The sequence below is a fragment of the Phyllopteryx taeniolatus genome, chromosome 15 (assembly GCF_024500385.1).
Source record: "Phyllopteryx taeniolatus isolate TA_2022b chromosome 15, UOR_Ptae_1.2, whole genome shotgun sequence".
Lineage (NCBI taxonomy): Eukaryota > Metazoa > Chordata > Actinopteri > Syngnathiformes > Syngnathidae > Phyllopteryx > Phyllopteryx taeniolatus.
Genome location: NC_084516.1, coordinates 13,936,627 through 13,958,673, shown reverse-complemented (window position 1 = coordinate 13,958,673; position 22,047 = coordinate 13,936,627). Strand labels below are relative to the sequence as shown.

Sequence of the window (22,047 nt, the reverse complement as noted above, 5' to 3'; positions counted from 1 at the left end):
ATAATTTGGACCTTTGTTATCAGCAGTAGACGTAAAACAAACTGCGGACACCATGGATCTAAGTATAGAGGTCTAGTAGAGGTTTACAGAGGCACATGAGCCTTATCCTGATGTTATTCTTTTTAATCAAGAGAAGGAGAGCCTAGTTGGATTAGTGAGCCTTTGTAATTGCAAAGGCAGACAGGCAGAAAGCCACAAGACAGGCAAAATAAACCCCACAGGATCAATAAAAAGGAACGTGACAACAAAATTCAAAAGGCTTAATTTGTAAGCGCTGAATGTTGGAGTTCAATTTGGTTTTGCTCACCAATGAGGTGTCCATAAAGTGTTTTTACATTGTAGTGTCCAGTATCTTTGTTCGATACACAATAGCTTTAAAAGCCATCAGATTTATAAATCTATTTTTAATAATCTTTGATGTCCTTTAATTGGGTTTGCAAGATAATTTGGGTTCAAAATGCCCAGAAAGTCCTTTTTGAAGCTATTCTAGTTGATTTTTGTTTATTTTGTTTTAATCTGACAGTTGAGATGGCTGGATTCTCATTGATATACACTATGTAAATAAGCTTTGCTCTGATTGTATCGCTCATGGTGGCATGAGACATTTAACATGACCCGAGAGAAAGAAATTGAGAAAATGATACATGAAATGAAATAGAAAAAAAGTGTATATAGATTCTTGGGACACCCTTTCTTGATACTGATGAGCTTGTCTCCATTTACTCACAAATTGACTTAGGGCGGAATCTGTTTAGTTGAATAGTAAGTTATTATTCTGTTGCATGAATGGCAACAATTGGATACTGATAGCTCAATAGCATATTGTCAATTAAGTCATTTTTAATTGTTTAGGAAAACGAGGGAAAAAACAATTCGAACAAACAAGCAAAGTCCAGTTGCCTCGATTCAATCTTTGCCTGTTGCCATGACCTGGATAACTGTGAATCTACACAGACATAAAGAAAAAAGACGATTTCGAGCAATGTTTTTGTTTTATTTTTAAATTATTATTGTAACAGTACCGTAAGTTAAAAAATGCTTTCTGCTACTAAAAAAATGCAACGTGATTAAAAACTGATAAACACTGAGTGCATAGAGCAAATCTGATAAGCATGTGTCATCAATAGCTTTTTAAATTTTTCTTATATATTTTTTAAAATCGCAAAGACACTTTGTGGACAGCCTGTGTATATATCATCATTGGTCCAAAAGTCCTGTGTTTACATGCGCGCATCCATCTGGGCCACGTGGTGGCATTGCACTCCACACAGGGCAGGCCCCTCCTCCCTCCTCACGTCAAACAACCCGAGCAGTCCGACCAGTTAGCATTTTGCAGCTCACTACCAGCGGCCGGGTCGCCTGAACCACAACGCAGGGTGGCCCTTTGGATTTGTGTGAGTCGGAACAGCATACACGGGCGGATAAAGGCTGCGTGGTTAACCCCCAACCCCCTTGTTGATCGTATAGCGAGGAGGAGATCCGAACGCCTAGCTCGTTAGCTAACAGTGGTCAAGATGAACGGCCAGCTGAACGGTTTCCATAACAACTCGCCCGTCGACGACGACTGCTTCCTCTTCACGTCGGAATCCGTGGGAGAAGGGCATCCCGGTGACTTTCATTTTTATTCTTTTTTTTTTTTTTTTTTTTACCCCCTCAAAACAAAAAAACAAAAAAAGCGCATCATTGTAGCTTGCCAGCATCTTGTTTTAAATGGACGAGACACGCGACATGACCTTTCATGTGGCTTTGTCTTTATGATGCATGGCACTTTTGTGCATTTGCAACGTTTAGATGGACCTATATTGACTTTCTTGTCTTTTTTTAAAATGTACTTTTATCCAACAATCATAGCGGCCGAAACAAAACAGCTGTTAGCTAGCTAGTTAGATACGGACGGTGCCTGTCAATCACAAACACGTCGTTTAATTGAAGACATTTTTAACTTTAGTTGGGCTAATATGTCCAAATAGCTTAGCATTCGCAGTCTATGTAAAATAAATACATATTGAATTTAGTTTAAGGGCAATTCTGAGGGTTAGAAAGGCGCTGCGACGTCATAATAACGCATCAGCCCCGTGGGTCGCACGCACTTCCGATTTGGCGAGCGGTCAGAATCCGGTTAGCATCCCGCTCGATTGACAGTAGCAGGAGAATGGGCGAGCATTAAAATACCAGCGCTTCAATTGCCACGAAAAGGGGTAAATGTATTGGAAGGGATACTTTCAAAGTTCCTGGGTAGTGAAAATTAATAATAATAATCTCTCTCTCTCTCTCTCTCTCTCTCTCTCTCTCTCTCTCTCTCTCTCTCTCGCTCTCTCTCTATATATATATATGAATTGTCTTTTTGTCCATGTTTCTGTGTTCTGTATTTGTCTTTGTCTGCTAATAATTTCTTTATTGTTTACGTTTATTTAGTTATTATTTTACTATTATTGTTGTTGTTATAATTGTAATTAGTTGACAGTTTTGATGTATTTCCTCTTTAAGGGTGATGAAAAACAAATTGCAAGAAAAGTAGTCCTTAATTATTTATTATTGTCTTCAATGTTTAAACACTCTGTTCTAGGCCATATTTAAACAATCAACTGAAAAACATTAAGTACGGTAACTGACAAGCTTTCCTGTGTTGGCATATTTTTACACCGCTGCGCAAACCAGTTCTTTGTCCGCTGTTTCTAACCTTAAACTGTCGTATTTTCTACAACCCCAATTCCAATGAAATTGGGACGTAGTATTAAACAAATAAAAACAGAATACAATGATTTGCAAATCATGTTCGACCTATATTTAATTGAATACACTACAAAGACAAAATATTTAATGTTCAAAATGATAAACTTTATTGTTTTTAGCAAATAATCATTAACTTAGAATTTTATGGCTGCAACACGTTCCAAAAAATCTGGGACAGGGTCATGTTTACCACTGTGTTGCATCACCTTTTCTTTTAACAACATTCAATAAACGTTTGGGAACTGAGGACACTAATTGTTGAAGCTTTGTAGGTGGAATTCTTTCCCATTCTTGCTTGATGTACAGCTTCAGCTGTTCAACAGTCTGGGGTCTCAGTTGTCGTATTTTACGCTTCATAATCCGCCACACATTTTCAATGGGAGACAGGTCTGGACTGCAGGCAGGCCAGTCTAGTACCCGCACTCTTTTACTATGAAGCCACGCTGTTGTAACACGTGCAGAATGTGGTTTGGCATTCTCTTGCTGAAATAAGCAGGGGTGTCCATGAAAAAGACGTTGCTTGGATGGCACCATATGTTTCTCCAAAACTTGTATGTACCTTTCAGCATTAAAGGTGCCTTCACAGATGTGTAAGTTACGCATACCATTGGCCCGAACACAGCCCCATACCATCACAGATGCTGGCTTTTGAACTTTGCGTCCATAACAGTCCGGATGGTTCTTTTCCTCTTTGGCCCGGAGGATACGACATCCACAGTTTCCAAAAACAATTTGAAATGTGGACTCGTCGGACCACAGAACACTTTTCCACTTTACATCAGTCCATCTTAGATGAGCTCGGGCCCAGAGAAGCCGGCGGGGTTTCTGGGTGTTGTTGATAAATGGCTTTTGCTTTCAAGTTGCACTTACGGTTGTAGCGCCGAACTGTATTTACTGACGTTGGTTTTCTGAAGTGTTCCTGACCCATGTGGTGATATCCTTTACACATTGATGTCGGTTTTTGATGCAATGCCGCTTGAGGTATTGAGGGTCACGGGCATTCAATGTTGGTTTTTGGCCTTGCCGCTTACATGCAGTGATTTCTCCAGATTCTTTTAACCTTTTGATGATTTTATGGATATTATGTTTTTTTTTTTTTTTTTTTTATGTTTAACACAATGTCCCAAGGCGCCACGGTGACCGACTGGTTAGCACCTCACAGTTCTGAGGACCGGGGTTCAATCCCCGGCCCCGCCTGTGTGGAGTTTGCATGTTCTCCCCGTGCCTGCGTGGGTTTTCACCGGGTATTCCGTGTTCCTCCCACATCCAAAAAACATGCATGGTAGGCTCATTGAAGACTCTAAATTGCCCATATGTGTGAATGTGAGTGCGAATGTTTGTTTGTTTATGTGCACTGCGATTGGCTGGTGACCAGTTCAGGGTGTACTCCGCGGAACAGGAGATGAATGAATGAATATCTTATATGTATGTTTGTTTGTCATTCTACAGATAAGATTTGTGACCAAATTAGCGATGCTGTTTTGGATGCGCATCTTACCCAAGACCCAGATGCCAAGGTAGCGTGTGGTAAGTTTTTTTTTTTTTCCTTTTAATATCACAATGTTATTGTAATAAAATTGCTACTTTATTCTTGTATTATGCAATTTTTTTTAATCATATTCAAATGTTATTGTCATCAAAATTGCAATTTAATTCTTGTCGTATTCATGACTTTTTTCTTGTAGTAGCACCAATATTCTGATAAAATTCTGATTTTTTTTTTTTTTTTTTTTTTTCACATATCACTTTTTTTCTTGTAATTTTCCAGGTTTATGATTAAAGTTGCAACTTTATTGTCACAATAATACGGCATTTTCGTCATAATACAAGTCATTCCTAAGGATGTGCATTGCAGATAGTTTAACATTCCACATGTTCTACATTTGTTAAAAAAAAACACTGTTAATGTGTTTTACTTCAGGATCTGTCACACTTAAGATTTAGGCTAATCTCTTTCACATTTACAGAGACGGTCGCTAAGACAGGGATGATCCTGCTGGCTGGTGAGATCACCTCTAGGGCTGTGGTAGACTACCAGAAGATTGTGCGAGAGACAATCAAGCGCATCGGCTATGACGACTCCTCCAAAGGTGGTACAAACCCTTAAAAAACAAACCTTTTACAATGTGAGGGTCGCTTTCGGTCTGGGGGTATTTTAAAATGGCAAATACTCGTTAAAAACATGGCGTTATGAATGACGTTTTCATTGTTGGGTTGCACACTTTTAACAGGAGATGCAGAACATGTAGAATCCAATCTCAATATTTCTGCAAATACTGGCCCGATTGGGGTGTTTATTACATAACTGCAGGTGTCTATTACAGGAGGGGCTTTTTTGTATGCAGTTTTGGAATATTATGTAACAAAATTTCTGCTCTTTTGCCATCTATGTCAAGTGAAAGTGGAGTTTAATACTAAATAAAATGCACAAACCAAGATAGAATGGGTGAAACTAATAAGCTTCCTGAAACTTAAACATATGCAAACAACATTGCAGAGTCATCAAATATCAGAGTCCACTGGTCATTAATTATGTTGTCCCCTCATAACATGAAATGATCATTAATTCAGCGCAGGAAACTACTTTACAACATACAAACTCTACACTCCATAGCAACACTCCATACTTTAATGTCTTTTTATGCATCTGTAGGTGCTGCTGTTTTGGTTAGCAACAATGTAATGCCTGTGAACAATTCTCTATGAACTGAGGTAATTATGTTACATAATGGTAATTACTACTATTTATTTTCCTGGTGGTTAAAGGAAGGCGTCTGTTGCAAAGAAGACATTGTGCTTTTTTTGTTTTTTAAACAGTTTCCATGTGTCTCAATAACATGCCTGTAAAATGCTTTCCTCATATTACCCCAAGAATCAAGAATTTTAGCTCACAGGCACCCTATTCCTTGCTGGATGTAGCCCATCTGAGTGAGTGGCCCTGTCACTGGACACCTGTTACCATGACAACCATGGGTTGAGCTACAGTATTGAACTGGCAAGCAAGCAGCTTATGAGCCCATAAAGACAATAAAAGTATTTTTGCTCGTGGAGGCAGCAGTTAATACTTTACACTCTCTGTATGTGGCGCATGGACACTTCACCAATAAAAAATAGCCACTGCCTCGACAACTTCACAGAGGACGTCATGAATTGGACTTCCAATGTTGTTTGAGACAGTAACGATAGTTAAAACATTTGTTTGCAATTTACTGACGAAGCAGCGTTTGGTTTGACATTTTAGACTCTCTGTGGTAAGTTTCAGAACCTCCCTAGTAACATACTGTATCTTCACGGTTGGGCGTAAACCTCCTATGTCCAAATTTGGTCAATTTCCAATTAATCAATACTTTGTCAGTCCACACGTTGGTCTGTTATTTTTTCCAAGCTGTAGACCAATATAAAGTGTTGAAAATGGCTTGTTATCTTTGACGAAGCAGCGTTAATGGCTCAACAAACATGCATTTTCTTTGGTTTCTTGAAAAGTCATGGTTTTGGAGATGCGAGGATTCCGCCCGACGTCAGCGATATCAGAATCAGAATCATCTTTATTTTGCCAAGTATGTCCAAAAAAACACACAAGGAATTTGTCTCCAGTAGTTGGAGCCGCTCTAGTACGACAACAGACAGTCAACTGATAGAACACTTTTGAGACATAAAGACATTGAGAAAAACAGTCACTGAGCAATAAAGGGTTGCTAGTTATCTGGTAATGCCAGTACAATTTTTATTTTATCTTGGAAATAGTTAAAGACATTGAAAGACCGGGTTACTAGAATCTAGCCGCTACCCAAAGCTAATTTAGATCTGCTGTTTGTAATTCTTGTAATTAGGCTACCTCATGTTTTTTTTTTTCCCCAATCCCGTCTGTGATCGACTTGGGGGGGCGAAATCTATGGGCATCGCACATGGCGCCATTCAAGCCAGCTCCGCTACTGACCCAGCCCTACTTGTAATTGAGCGCTTTGAAGTTACAACAAGTAATTCAACTGTTGACTATTGCTCAATATGATGTAGACTTGATTGTCCACTGCAGGCTTTGACTACAAGACCTGCAATGTGCTGGTGGCTTTGGAGCAGCAGTCCTCAGACATCGCTCAAGGCGTTCACCTGGACCGAAAAGAGGAGGACGTGGGTGCCGGTGACCAGGTCTGAAGAAGGCACACTGGTGTGGACTTCCACTGTTCATGCTCTCATGTGTAACTGATCCTAAGATGACTTCCGCAGGGTCTAATGTTTGGATATGCCACTGATGAGACGGAGGAATGCATGCCTCTCACCATCATTCTGGCCCACAAGCTCAACGCCAAGATGGCTGAGTTACGCCGCGATGGAGCGTTGCCGTGGCTCCGACCAGATTCCAAAACTCAGGTCACACACGAACAATGGGCCTTATTTGCTATAAATGCGTAGAAAATTTCTCACTCTCTCCCCATGTTGAGCGTATACGCAAAAACACCGTCAGATTCATGACGTGCGTATCGGCCAATTGTCTCTGCATCACTCTGCGTAAGTTACTGAATCAGAATTCATTCTGAATGAGAAGCTTGTGTCTGAAAAACTGTCCATCCATCCATTTTCTACCACTTATCCGAGGTCGGGTCGTGGGGCCAGTAGCTTTAGCAGGGATGCCCAGACTTTCCTCTCCCCAGCCACTTCATCCATCTCTTCCGGGGGGATCCCGAGGCGTTCCCAGGCCAGCCGAAAGACGTAGGCTCTCCAGCGTGTACTGGGTCATCCCCGGGGTCTCCTCCCGGTGGGACGTGCCCGGAACACCTCACCGGGGAGGCGTCCGGGAGGCATCCGAATCAGATGCCCCAGCCACCTCATCTGGCTCCTCTCGATGTGGAGGAGCAGCTGCTCTACTCTGAGATCCTCCCGGATTACCGAGCTTCTCACTCTATCTTTAAGGGAGAGCCCGGACACCCTGCGGAGGAAACTCATTTCGGCCGCTTGTATCCGGGATCTTGTTCTTTCGGTCACGACCCAAACGTCTCTGAAAATAAATACATATTGAATTTCTTTCGAAGAATGGAACGATCTCCCGTTCCATTCTTCCCTCACTCGTGAACAAGACCCCAAGATAGTTGAACTCCCCCACCTTGGGCAGGATCTCCTCCCCAGACCTGAAGAGGGCATGGCACCCTTTTCCGACTGAGGACCATGGTCTCAGATTTGGAGGTGCTGCTTTTCATCCCAGCCGCTTCACCCTCGGCTGCGAACCGCTCCAGTGACAGTTGGAGATCACGGCTTGATGAAGCCAACAGAACCACATCATCTGCAAAAAGCAGAGATGCAATACTGAGGCCACCAAATTTGAATTTGCCATGACGTTTGTGTTTACTAACTCCCACCATGTGTTCCCGACAGGTGACAGTCCAGTATAGACAGGACCGCGGCGCCGTGGTGCCGCTGCGCGTCCACACCATTGTGATCTCTGTGCAGCACGACGAGCTCGTCAGTCTGGAAGAGATGCGTCACAGTCTGAAGGAGCAGGTGGTCAAAATGGTGGTCCCTCCTGGCTACCTGGACGACAACACCGTCTATCACCTGCAGCCCAGTGGTCGCTTCGTCATCGGGGGGCCGCAGGCGAGACATGAAATGCTATTCGTTTAAGTTCCTTGATCCCAAAAATACTGTATTTCCTCAAATAGTGGCTAGTAGACACCGTGCCTCAATTCATCAGCAGATGCGTCCGCTACTTCAACAAATATACGCCTCATCTCAAACACTAAGAAAATAAGGTGGTGCAACTTGCTAAGTAAAATTGTGGCTTTCACTCTAATAAATGCCATTCCTCAATTAATTAACAGATCAGTTTTAATATAGTAAAATGGTGACTTCCACTCTTATTGATGCTGTGCCTCAATTCATCTGCAGATGTGCCGTCTAATTCAACCAATAAATGTTTCACCTTAATTAAGAAAAAAAAAAAAAACAAGCTGCGACTAGTGGGGCGATCTTCATTTGTGAAAAAAATGGTAGAAAATATATAATATTAACAAATATTGCTATAAAAGGCAATTGACTAAAAAAAGACCAACTCTAATAAATGCATTGCATTACCTCTTAGAAATGCAGAGCACTCTCTGCAGTTGAGGAAATAGTCATTAGCCAATGTCGCTGTTATGGCAATACAGTGGTTGCCTCCCTCAGGGTGACGCCGGTCTGACTGGGCGCAAGATCATCGTTGATACTTACGGGGGCTGGGGGGCCCACGGAGGCGGCGCTTTTTCCGGCAAGGACTACACCAAGGTGGACCGCTCCGCTGCCTATGCCGCTCGCTGGGTGGCCAAGTCGCTGGTGAAAGCGGGACTGTGTAGGCGTGTTTTGGTCCAGGTGAGAGAGAAGCACAGCGCCGATCACAGCCAACCCCCATAGGAATTGTGGCTTAACCAAAATTGCTGTAGGTGTCCTACGCCATCGGGGTGGCTCATCCACTGTCCATCTCCATCTTCCACTACGGGACATCCCAGAAGAATGAGAATGAGCTGCTGGACATCGTGAGGAAGAATTTCGACCTACGTCCAGGAGTGATTGTGAGGTATCCTTGCGGATTTCTTGTCTTTCTATTGGCACATTTTCATTTTGATGACTTACTCACATTTGTATTTATTCCTTTGGCAGGGAGTTGGACTTAAAGAAGCCAATCTACCAGCAAACTGCATCGTACGGTCACTTTGGTCGTGTCCTCTTTTCATGGGAGGTTCCCAAGGAGCTCAAATACTAACCCCCTCCTCCTGTTTGCTTGTCGCCCCCAGACACTCTGTGTGTTCACCTCTTTCTGCCCTCCTCTTCCTCTGCACAAATAGCCCCATCACTGCCACCTCCACTGCACTTTGTTTTCAGTCTTCAGCCATTTTGTCTGCCTGCTCAACCCTATTTAACATACACGTATGTGTCGAGATTACACTCCACTCAAGCCAATCAAGCACATAGCTGTAGTTGGTTTCCTTCTCTGTGCTGTCCCTTCACGCCATTTTCTTTCTGACGTTTTACAGAGAAGTCAGAAGCTGCTAATGACCATTTTGGCTGTGTTGGGCTCCACGAAAATATCACTCTTATTTTTTATTTTATTTTTATTCTACCGCTCCAAATGTCATGGGATCATTCTAAATGAGGTTAATTGTTGTAGGTGTCATTACAGAGTAGCCCAGCTTGTTTACTGGAGGGGGGCTTGCCTTTGTCATGAGGTACTGCCCCCACACTTGATGCATAGAATGTCTTTTGACTGTCGAGCAACAGAAATCGACAGAACAAAAAATGTTGATTTCCCACTTGTTGTTACATCACACGTAATAGACACCTTCTCTGTTGAATAAGTTTCGCACTGCTGATAAAACAGCATCAGGTTGAACTCATTGAATGCTGCATGCTTCTCATACTTGACTTCCAATTGGATGTGGCCTGTACTGCTATCTTCAACCAGGCGGCGTCCAAAGCATTTCTATGATTTGTGAATGAATGATTCCTGTTTATTTTTAACGGTCAAGAAAGTGCATTCCACTAAAGCAAGGATCATTTATCACTCGTCACCTTGTTCGCTCCAAAGACTTGTTTCAGCACAACTTTGTCATTAATTTTTCCGCCCAAATGCGATTGTTTGCATTTTAAAATGCTACTGATCCCTCACCAAAGACTATGACTTGCATATTCCTTTTACGCAACTTTGCAAAGTGAGATATTGCTGAAACTGTGTGCAGTTTCACACAGCATCCCCCAATCAGATCATTGGACGTGGTGACATTAGCCACAGTGTCTCGTGTGAAATTTAAAGTACTTGTCAGACAGCAACCTTAGTCTCTTCCACACTGCATGTCAATGCGAGCTTTTTCTTGTATCACGCTTCTGTGTGAAAGGTAACAACGCGGAATGGGGCGGACGAAAGCGTCCTGGTAATTTGGCTGGGATGTTGTGAAGAACAATATTTGTTTAGGGGGGTTGAAGCCTAAAATAGGTCTACCGACGCCACTGGGTCCAGGCTTTAACAGGCAGTGTGAAAGGATTTTGGCAAGCCCTGTCTTTATCCTCTCTTTGTGTCGGACACTATCCTGTGGTTCCTGGAGTGTACTACAGAGAAACTTCATTAGAGCCAAAGATGGGTGGTGCAAAGAGGATGTATGCTGAATCATCAAGTAAAAGGACTTCCCAATGACTGTTGACATTACGTTTACATCCACAAAATGGGAGTGACCTTAATTGGCTGGTGTTGTACAGAGAAACCAGCCTGTTTACATGGGATCTCCCACATTTACCCTTGTTAAATTATTCTGTAAAGAAAAAGATGTCAGTCTGCGTGTTGATTGTGTAAGTGCCTTTTCTCATATTCTGCATTGCCTTTCACCCTCCCCCATCGTTCCCTTTGTTGTTTTACTGTTTCATCCTCAGGAGTCTAACCTGCTGTTGAGCTGCTCCCTCAAAATAAACCACACGCTTTGCTTGTGCAATGTGTATTATGTGTCACATCTTTTTCCAAAGAATAGTACCTCAGGGTTGCCTAAAAATCTGTCCATCCATTTTCTATCGCGCTTGTCCTCATTAGGGTCGCTGGAGCCTTATCTATCACAGCCGACTTTGAGCGAGAGGCGGGGTACACCCTGGACTGGGTGCCAGTCAGTCACGGCACATTCACAGGGCACATACTGTACAATCATTCACATTCTTAGTCACACCTATGTAGTCTTCAGTGAACCTAATATGCATGTTTTTGGAATGTGAGAGGAAGCCGGAGTAGGTTACCCGGAGAAAACCCACACAAGCATGTGGAGAATAAATAAATTTGACACAGGAAGGCCAGAGCTGAGATTTGAACCAGAACCTCTCAAATGTGAGGCGGATGTGCCAAATGTCGTGATACCTGCCAAAAGCTTTAACTTAACATAAATGTTCTAGAATAGGATCTGAAATCATATTGCAGCCATGAGATCATTTGATGATTGTTATTCAACAATTGATGCAAATAATCACTGATTTGTGTAAAAGATTTTAAAATGTAGGTTAGTACAAAACTCAAATACATTGACGTATTTTACCCAAGATCGCTCTCTCTCTCTCTCTCTCTCTCCCCCTCTCTCTCTCTCTCTCTCTCCCTCTCTCTCTCTCTCTCTCTCGCTCTCTCTCTCTCTCTCTCGCTCGCTCGCTGTCTCTCTCTGTCTTTTTGTCCTGGTAATCTTAATGACAAAATGTCACACTTCCTTCTAGGTAAACAAATCCACAGAAAGAAAGAAAAAAATAATGCCTTGCGATATCAAATCAGAACCTGAAAAAAGGCAGTGTAAGAACATCATAAATAATATAGGAGTTGAGAAACAGTTGTGGTTTTAAAAGCTGCAACACCTGGCTCAGAATCAGGAGTGTTGATTTATGCTCACTTCCACCCTGACAAAAAAAAAAAAAAAGAGGGCATTATGTTTTCCATGTCATTATTAAAGATTCTTAAGTCTTTGGTCACATCTACCTGATCTCTTAAGACTGTATTGTAGCTGAGGTTTCCAGGCAAATATTTGACATTAGAACAGAGTCTACATGGAGTGGAAATAACATTACAATTAATTAATTAATTTATATATACATTATTAATAACTTAAACTGTGTGTATGTATATATTGTATACACACACACATGAGATGTTGATGATTTACCCCACATTTCAGAGACGTTTGCAGGTCTCTGCACCTGTATGTTACAAGAGTCTGGTCTGGGGGTGGGTGGGGTGTATACCGTAATTGCTAGGGTACAGTTTGGTCCCAAACGTATGTAATATATTTTGTATTCTGTCAATTATGTTTTGTTTCCTTGGTTGTCAATTTTATGCCATAGCCTAGAACGTGGGAGTTGGATTAACCCACCAGGTTTTAAGGTAAGCATTTTTATGTTAGCATAAATGGCTAGTTGGGTTGTTGACAGGTATAGCATATTCATTCATTTATTACTTGCATACATAGGCTAATTGAAATATTCCAAGTTTCTCTACTTTATTACTGTGAATGTATTAGGATAAAGTCAAAGCCAAAACGGGAAATTATTCTCCATCACGGTTCCTCTTCCTAATTTATTCTAATGCTAGGCTAGGTAGGACATTCTTTACCACGACGAAGCTCAAGCTGGAAAAATGTGTACGTTCTTTTAACATGAGATTTTTATTTTATTTTATTTTTTTAACTCAACTATGCATGATATCTCAATTGTGTGAAACAAGTGAAAATTACGACAACATACAGTCAATAATCTAGGCTATAGTAAATCTTTGTTGTTGTGGAGAAACGATAGCCATTTTTGTGACGTTAGTAGTGTACAAACACCAAATGTATGGGATGTGTACCTGATTAAGGTGGTGTACTAGTGAGTTTTAAGCGCGGTGGTTCTTAAGTAAATTGTGTTTTTAATTTTTCTTTATGTATTTTGCACTGTTAACACTGATTCAAAAATATCGTTTACACTGTTGACACCCTGTGCTGTAGGGGGCGTTATTGCTGCGTGGTTCTGGAGATTACTGACTGCTTTAGATTGGATTTACACTGCAGGCAAAATTCTGATTTAATGCCAACATCAGATTTTTTGACCATCTTCTGTTTTTTGGATGTACTGTACATGACATATATGTCACATTCAGACTAGAACGTTTGGAGACAAAGCTAGAGAGGACATTCAGATGGTTTGGACATGTGCAGAGGAGTCCATATAGCTGTAGAATGAAGTCAGAAATGGTCCCACCATGTAGGATCCAAAGAGGAAGACCAAAGAGGAGATTTATGGATGCGGTTGGGAAAGCCTTGTAGAGAGCAGGAGTTAGACTAAAAGATGCAGATGAGAAAGAGTGGTGGAAGAGGATGCTTTGCTGTAGCAACCCCTGAATAGAGTCAAGCCGAAAGGGAAAGAAGAAGATTTACATGTGTGGATATGGAACACATGGATGTGCAGATCCAAATCACCCTGCATTAGCACTAGAGTTGCAACAGTTTTATCCAAGTAACAGTGGAGCGATCAGAGGAACCAGAACTGATTCATGTTTCATTGTACAAGTCTGTGTGTACTTAGATTTACATGGCTTCATCTTTGAGACAGGCATATGCCACTGGCGGAACAACTACCACGCCCGGGGGAGTCAATTCAGGGCTCTTTTTCTATTTACATTGCCGTGACACATATTTGTATTGTGCCACTTGAGAGCAAAAAATCTAAATTGTGCCACAGTATAAATCCAGCCTCATTGTCCTCTAGACAAAAAGTCCCTAAATGGCATTGTCAGAGTATGCTTCAAGATAATTGGGGTCTAGCAGAGACTGCGGCTGTAAAGGGCAAAAAACAGCCATAAAAATGATCAAACAAAAAGAACAAAGAACAGAATTTAACCTGATGCCCTCCAGCCAGCGTTGTGTGTGCCCCTAATGAGGACAAACAGACACTGAATGTCTTTCATTTCTTCTGCCGTTAGCCCGTTAGTCAACACTAGTACCAACTGGTCAGCAGCCAATCGCAGGGCACCTAGAAACAAACATCCATTCGCACTCACATTCACACCTATGGGAAATTTAGAGTCTTCAATTAACCTACCATGCATGTTTTTGGGATGTGGGAGGAAACCATATTACCTGGAGAAAACCCACGCAGGCACAGGGAGAACATGCAAACTCCACACAGGTGAGGTCGTATTTGAACCTGGGTCTTCAGAACTGTGAGGCAGATGTGCTAACCAGTCGTTCACCGTGCCGCCAACACGAGTACCACTCTTTTGAAATTAATCACTTTTCTTATAATCTTCCATGTGGTTTTATTTTGTTGTATTGCCTTTATTTTATTGTTCTTATTTATTAATTTATCGCAGCTGGTCCTGTAAGCTATTTGCCATATCGTTTACGACATTGTGTTTGTCTGTTGAGGCTGAATGTGTGCTTGTAAACTGTAAACAAATTGCCCGCAACGGGATCAATAAAGTTGTCTGAATCTGAATAGGAATTTGAGGTCATGTCTTTCTTTGGCACTTTATTATTAGTCTAGAGGAAAAAGCTTTACATTACACAAACATTTACATTTACAGAAAACAGTAATGCCAAGCAAGTGTATGACAAAACATTGAGGAATAGAAACCTGTATTCCTCAAATGCTCTTTCTGGACTTTACTGTAAGTGTTTCATCTTGTTTTCCTTCCAGATTACACAAGAATGGGTACAGCTTTAGTGCATGTCAGCATGACTGACCAACGGGAGGACCCTCCTGGCTTTGGCAAAGGCGGATTAGGGAGCAGATGGCATTCGGGGTGGCGTAGCTGAGGAGGGCGTCCAGCAGCGTCTTGCTGAACGTCCCGATGACCACCTCGCATTGATCACGGTAGGAGATGGGCAGGATGTGACAGACATCCTCCATCAGCTTCACCACGGCCTCCTGGAACACAGTTGAGGAGGTGATTGGGTACAATGGAATAAGATCCAATACCAGAGCTGTGTCAAAGAAATTCTGCCTTCACTCAGTTTTGATTAACACTATTAGGGTAGGACTTTAACAATGCTGTTTATTATTAGCAGTAATTTGCAGTGGTGTAGAGGTGCATGGTGAAAGCTATTTCTAAAATTATAATTGCCTGTATTAGTAGTTAAAACTAGCGGTTCTCAAAGTGTGGTACTAGTACTACTAGTGGCGCACAGGCTCCCTCTAGTGGTATGGAAAAGAATCACTGAATTAAAAGCAAAATTTACCACATGAAATACAATCGGACGTATTAGACATATAGGTTGTGCGTATACATAGCAGCCTGTTTAAAAAAAAAATTAAAAATCCATTTCATTACAGTGAACAGTAAATTTTTTAACTACAGTTGTAAAAGATATATTGGAAGTATAATTTTCATTTAACTTTAATGTGCAATACATTTTTAATTTAATAATTTAAGTAGGTTATTTATTTTACTTTATTTAAGCGCACTGTTAATGTTCAAATGTGCATAATGTTACAGTGGCTTACAACCGCTTTCTCATTTTCGATGAACAATTATCGATAGACTTAATATGTTATTTTGAATGTCGGTCATTATGGTGGGAGAGCAAAGCATTTTTTTAAGGTGGTACTTGGTGTAAAATGTTAGAGAACTACTGATTTAAACTATAAATATACCATAAACTGTGATCCCACAACATTAATTCATTCTCTGTACCTCTTATTCTCACGAGGGTAGCGGGTGTGCTTGAGCCAGCTGACTTTTGGGTGAGATACACTTGAACTGGTCGCCAGCCAATCACAGTGCACATACAGTATAGACAAAACAGCCTTTCACACTCACATTTATACCTCTGGATAATTTTTTTTTGGGTCTTCAATTAATCTACCATGCATTTCTTTGGAATGTGGGAGGAGGAAACTCACACAGGCAAACTACAAACAGGAAGGCCAGAGCCCAGATTTGAACCCATGACCTCTGAACTGTGAGGCGGATAACCACTTGTACACTGTGCTACCACGATCCCAAAACAGTTTAATATAATTTCAAAGTCATATAACAAAATTACCCTTGAAAATGAATGAATAGATTATTTTATTTAGAAAAAAAGTGACAAAGACTCTCAGTAACTTCTATTAACAACCCAAGCTAAACTTAGCTCCTCCCTTACATACAAAGCTTGTCTGTCAGTAGAGATATATCCCTTCATCACACTTCTTTACTAATACTGTACTATTTTCCTATTTAGACTGGGCTTTTGGCGCAATCTTGTGGCATTTTACGGCATTGCCGAAAGGGCACAAAAACTGGATAGAATTAGAATCTACATTTTGAGTTTTTCAGGAAAATAGCTGGAGAGGTTCTCCAGAAAAAAAACCCTGCAAAATAGATGAGTTTGTGAATGGTGACAGTGACCCATGACGATGCGGAGATTACTGTAAATATTTTGTGTTGGTAAGGTGTACCTAATTAAATGTCCATTTGGTTTGTAATTACTGCCCTACCTCAGTCCTCTCTTTGAGCAGCAAGTCGTCCAGTGTCTTGATGAAAAAGATGCAGAATGAGCATGGTGATATGGGTTTCCCCTGACAAAACAACAGCTTTGAATGTTAATTACTGTAATCCATTTTTTAAAAAGTGCTCCTTCTTATTCGCTTGCATTTTTTTGCGTCGTAGCAACCTGGAGGGCTTTGTTGACCAAATTGCTGAGCGTTTTCTGCTGCTCGTTTGAGCCGCACAGCCCCATGATTTTACAAACATCCCGTGGCTTCTGCAGACAGATAGAGTGGAACTTACTGTATATTAACATACAAAAGAGAGTGTATTAAAATAGTATGATGGCCCTGCAACACACCGCTACAACAGTAATGACGCTGATGGCCACTGGAAGGATCTTGTCCACCTCCTCCTTGCAGAATGCAGCCATGCTGGCTTTCCCAGGCAGGTGGTCACACAGGTTGCCAATGCCCTGTGTGATCTTTTTCTGTAAGAAACATGTGGTTTATGTCCCTGACCATTCATTTGATAATTGATCCTATAACAACATAAACAACAATGGTACTTAGCGGAGCACAGACCAAGGCTGAACAATCCTAGACATGTCCATTTGATTTATTTGACTGACAGATCATGACGTCGGAGGCATTACTGTTCCAGTCCAGTCCTGTAGGCGGTAGTGATGCACGTTACAAAGACGTTGGTGACTTAACGGCGAATAAAAAGAATATCAGTTCACACCTCTTTCTGTATCTGCTCTAAAATTGAAAGTGTTCTTCCTCTGTTCATGTGTCACCCTTCTGCAAAATTCAGTGAAAATTGGTTGTGTTGTTTTTACATAATGCTGCCAACCACATCAATGTTATCAATGGCATTTTTACATTGGGGTCCCAGAACTACCAGCAATTTGATTTATATTTAAAAAAAAAATCATTACAATGCATATGATGACAATCGTCATGTAGTCTTTGATTTTTTTGTGAGTCTGTTTGTTCTTAACAGTCTCCTTGTCCTTTCTCTGCTGTTTGTGCCCCAAGTTGCCAAGGAAACCAAACCGTAACCATAACTGGCACACATTTGGGGCTCAATCCAAATTCTGAACTGAAATTAAACTCTGTTGTAAAGCAACTAATTTTGTCGATATACATTGCTGAGTCTTTTTTTACTTCTGTTGTTGTGATTTGTCCCGATTGTTGTTGCTACCATTATAGGTTTGGTCAATTGGTTCTTGAAAATAGTTCTAAACATTTGTCCTAAAATAACCCCTCAGACAGCAAGTGAGATTGCTGTAATTTTGCTGGTAGCTTGTCTCAACTGGTTGGTGACCCACTGATATTTTGTCACACAAAAAATGCCCTTGGTTGCAGTTCTTACACTGTACTGAAGTGAAGTCACATTAGAAAATGAAACGAAATTCACTTCAGCTTTCAGATGCACACTTCATGAGGCCAACGGAATCATTGCCCAGTGTGTACTTGTGTCTGAGGCATGTCTAGTTTAAGATAAACTGCATACGCTGTGAAATTCCAAACTATTTGCATCCCACAGCTCCCAACGACGTAAATGTGTGCCAACAAACATTCCAGGGATTTCCTGTAGATAGCAGTGTGTACAGCGGGCAGATAAGAACGGACTGATCAGGAATGTGTTCACCTGGAGTTCTGTGTTGGAAAGCAGGTCAATGAGGAGGTTGATTATTTTAGTGCAGTCCTCACAGGGGCTCCCAGCCTGGGCACAAAGTCACAGTGGAAATGAATACACACCAACATGTATATAAAGGCACACCGTATACCATCATCACACACCGTACACAACATTAGATACAAATCTGCGGAGATCCTATGCATTATACACAATATATATTTGGTAACGTAAATCCAAATGGGTGACATATGACCCCGATAAGGTCATAGAACCCTGTAATCTCTCCCAGATAATCACTGAAGAAAAGTAATGAAAGCAATGAAATTACTTTGGGAGAAAATAATCAAAGAAATATTATCAATGAAATACTATATATACAGTCCCTGTATCATTATGATAAATATAAAGGTTAAAAATTAAGACATTCCAAATACTGTAATATACTACAATAATTAAGCAGATAAATGTATGATTTAATCAAAATAATGAATAGAGGGAATGGTAATAATGAAGGTTGCACCTAAATATAATCAAATGAAACTATATTACAGTGGCATATCATTATTATAAATATGGTGATGACACATTTTTTACTTTCTAAAGTAAAAAAGGGGGTTACATTTAGAATTATTATGTTCAGTATTTCAACGAGAGCCTCCCAAAGGGTTGAACATGATCTTATTTGTCTACGGCTGCTCCTGTACAGAAAGTAAAGGTGAATAGATTTAACACCGTAATATGTGTGTGTGTGTGTGTGTGTATATATATGCATATATATATATATATATATATATATATATATATATATATATATATGTATGTATATATATATATATATATGTATGTATATATATATATATATATATATATATGTATGTATATATATATATATATATATATATATATGTATATATATATATATATATATATGCATATATATATATATATATATATGTATATGTGTGTATACATATATATATATATACATGCATCATAATATATGAAGGTATTCTCGCACATTTCTTTAAACTATATTAAATTCATCCATCCATTCATCTTCTGTGGTCTATCCCAGCCAGCCAATCGCTGGCACATATGAACAACCATTCACCCTCACATTTACAGTTAACAATAATTTAAAGTCTTCAATTAACCTAGTATGCATGTTTTTGGAATCTGGTAGGAAACCGGAGTACCCGGAGTGAACATACGCAGGGGCACAGGGAGAGCATGCAAACTCCACACAGGAAGGCCAGAGCCTGGATTAGAACTCACAACCTCAAAACTGTGAGGCATATGTGCTAACCAGTCACCCACCTTTCCAGCATATCAAATTTTGTATTAAATATTATATTAATATCAAATTCCTGCACTATTAAAATGCCAATACATTAATCATTAGTATATGTTTATGATTTTTAATGAAAATAGAATAAGGAACTCACTGTCATCAGTGCAGCTGGGCTGTTGTTCAAGCCATCACTAGTCAAAGTCAGAGCTGCAAAGAAAATGGCTCATCTAATCATTTGAAGTTACTCTGTATTATGAATATCTTATATTTATGAATATATTTATGTTAACATATTAAATATAAGATGTTAAAACTGTCTCACCGCAACCTTTGAGACCAGCGAAGAGAAACAATGCAAACGTGATGGCGTTCATCCTCTCTTGAATTTGGCTATTTGTGTGTCAATAGTGTCCCTACTCAGATATGTGTGAGGAGTGCCAAAATGCAGCTTTTATTTGAAAGGAACCACCTGACACCTCCAGCCCCAACACTACTGAGTTTCAGAGAGAGAAAAAAAAAAACTCTGGCTTTTTTGCGATAACATTTTTATTTGTACAGTCGGGAACAGTTCCCTATCAGTCCTTCACAGGTGTGAATGAGTCAACAGATATCCTCAAGAGTAGTTACATTTATTATAATGCTGCAGTGTAACCCAAAAGCGATCCATAGGGATGCATATTTTGCTTTTTACTTGTATCCAAATCAATCTAAGCTCGAAATGATAACAAAAAAGCATATATTTTCATCCAGTCAACAAAAACAACACACTATTGCTTTGTAACTTTTATCTCCCGTAAACCTCCAAGAAAGTAAACTGTCATCTATAGAGTGCATTTATAGAGTCATTGTACAATTTGATTGAACCTCTGATTCACGGTTTAGCAATGTGACATACAACCCCAATTCCAATGAAGTTGGGACGTTGTCCATCCATCCATCCATTTTCTGAGCCGCTTCTCCTCACTAGGGTCGCGGGTGTGCTGGAGCCTATCCCAGCTGTCATCGGGCAGGAGGCGGGGTACACCCTGAACTGGTTGCCAGCCAATAGCAGGGCACATAGGAACAAACAACCATTCGCACTCACAGTCATGCCTACGGGCAATTTAGAGTCTCCAATTCATGCATGTTTTTGGGATGTGGGAGGAAACCGGAGTGCCCGGAGAAAACCCACGCAGGCACGGGGAGAACATGCAAACTCCACACAGGCGGGGCCAGGGATTGAACCCGGGTCCTCAGAACTGTGAGGCTGACGCTCTAACCAGTCGGCCACTGAGCCGCCTTGGGACGTTGTATTAAACATAAATAAAAACAGAATACAATGATTTGCAAATCATGTTTGACCTATATTTAATTGAATACACTACAAAGACAAGATATTTAATGTTCAAACTGATAGACTTTATTTTTTTTTAGGAAATAATCATTAACTTAGAATTTTATGGCTGCAACACATTCCAAAAAAGCTGGGACAGGGTCATGTTTACCACTGTGTTAGAGCACCTTTTCTTTTAACAACATTCAATAAACATTTGGGAACTGAGGACACTAATTGTTGAAGCTTTGTAGGTGGAATTCTTTCCCATTCTTGCTTGATGTACAGCTTCAGTTGTTCAACAGTCCGGGGTCTCCGTTGTCGTATTTTACGCTTCATAATGCGCCACACATTTTCAATGGGAGACAGGTCTGGACTGCAGGCAGGCCAGTCTAGTACCCACACTCTTTTACTACGAAGCCACGCTGTTGTAACACGCGCAGAATGTGGTTTGGCATTCTCTTGCTGAAATAAGCAGGGGCGTCCATGAAAAAGACGTTGCTTGGATGGCAGCATATGTGTCAGGTTCAAGACACCTAAAACACTTGTAAAAATCAAGACAGACACAGAGGTAGTTCAGTTTTCAGACTTGCAAGGAGAAACGGCCAAGAGTGTACTTAGTTTCAATCTCCAACCATTTCTGAGTTCACTCTGCCGGATCATCTCTTTTTATTACTTTAGGGCAGTTCCCTTGTTACATATGAGTTACAACGTCAAAAAGGTGGGGGCATACATGCTTGTTGCAACTCATGTGATCAGCACATAACACTCTTTGTTGGGGTTGAGACAGTAGAAGAATTATATACTTCTTATCAAGACACAGGAAAACTCCTCGGCTCAAGTTTGTCCTTGCACCTGCAAGCACATGACTCATCCTGTGGGAGAAAGCTTTGCACGCAGTGATAAAACATTTCTTTAACTAGAAGTAAGCAGAAAAGCACAACACATGATAACTTATTTACATTTTTCCATCATTTCCCTCCTGTTTATCATGTTTTTTGCTCATGTTTCACATCACTTATTTAGCAGCCACTTCTTCTGATTTTTGGCTGTAAGATCATTATCATGAACACAAGACATGAAATGCTTTATTTGATCTCCTCAGCTGAATCAAACAATGTCCCGATCTCCATTTCTTTATCA

The 22,047-nt window shown here is 40.6% G+C and overlaps 2 protein-coding genes across 5 annotated transcripts; one reads left to right on the top strand and one right to left on the bottom strand.

Moving 5' to 3' along the window:
• Positions 1 to 1,273: 1,273 nt before the first annotated feature.
• On the top strand, positions 1,274 to 11,177 carry mat2aa (methionine adenosyltransferase 2Aa). 4 transcript variants are annotated; one of them, XM_061799547.1, is made up of 10 exons: positions 1,274 to 1,392; positions 1,468 to 1,608; positions 4,183 to 4,260; positions 4,701 to 4,823; positions 6,767 to 6,879; positions 6,958 to 7,101; positions 8,101 to 8,319; positions 8,887 to 9,069; positions 9,141 to 9,274; positions 9,358 to 11,177. In XM_061799547.1, exons 2-10 carry the CDS (start codon positions 1,515 to 1,517, stop codon positions 9,458 to 9,460), a joined length of 1,191 nt encoding a protein of 396 aa, XP_061655531.1. In that variant the 5' UTR covers positions 1,274 to 1,392; positions 1,468 to 1,514; the 3' UTR covers positions 9,461 to 11,177. The 4 variants fall into 4 exon arrangements, with proteins under 4 accessions (XP_061655531.1, XP_061655535.1, XP_061655532.1 ...); XM_061799548.1 differs by lacking the exon at positions 1,468 to 1,608 and having other exon boundaries at positions 1,284 to 1,394; XM_061799550.1 differs by lacking the exons at positions 1,274 to 1,392; positions 1,468 to 1,608 and adding an exon at positions 2,069 to 2,198.
• A 3,558-nt stretch (positions 11,178 to 14,735) lies between these two features.
• Positions 14,736 to 20,038, bottom strand: LOC133490040 (prosaposin-like). The gene is made up of 7 exons (XM_061799552.1): positions 19,915 to 20,038; positions 19,747 to 19,799; positions 18,311 to 18,385; positions 17,016 to 17,144; positions 16,842 to 16,931; positions 16,666 to 16,746; positions 14,736 to 15,111 (listed from the first exon to the last, which is right to left on the bottom strand). The coding sequence occupies exons 1-7, from the start codon at positions 19,964 to 19,966 to the stop codon at positions 14,914 to 14,916; spliced, it is 678 nt and encodes a 225-aa protein (XP_061655536.1). The 5' UTR covers positions 19,967 to 20,038; the 3' UTR covers positions 14,736 to 14,913.
• Between the last annotated feature and the right edge of the window lie 2,009 nt (positions 20,039 to 22,047).

Excerpts from the sequence above, each read along its gene's own strand:
- mat2aa (XM_061799547.1), top strand. The coding sequence starts at position 1,515 with ATGAACGGCCAGCTGAACGGTTTCCATAACAACTCGCCCGTCGACGAC. Across the intron at positions 4,824-6,766 it reads CTATGACGACTCCTCCAAAG|GCTTTGACTACAAGACCTGC; the intron begins GTGGTACAAACC and ends TGTCCACTGCAG. Across the intron at positions 6,880-6,957 it reads ACGTGGGTGCCGGTGACCAG|GGTCTAATGTTTGGATATGC; the intron begins GTCTGAAGAAGG and ends TGACTTCCGCAG.
- LOC133490040 (XM_061799552.1), bottom strand. The coding sequence starts at position 19,966 with ATGAACGCCATCACGTTTGCATTGTTTCTCTTCGCTGGTCTCAAAGGT. Across the intron at positions 16,932-17,015 it reads GCGTCATTACTGTTGTAGCG|AAGCCACGGGATGTTTGTAA; the intron begins GTGTGTTGCAGG and ends ATCTGTCTGCAG. Across the intron at positions 15,112-16,665 it reads TGCTCAAAGAGAGGACTGAG|GAGGCCGTGGTGAAGCTGAT; the intron begins GTAGGGCAGTAA and ends ACTGTGTTCCAG.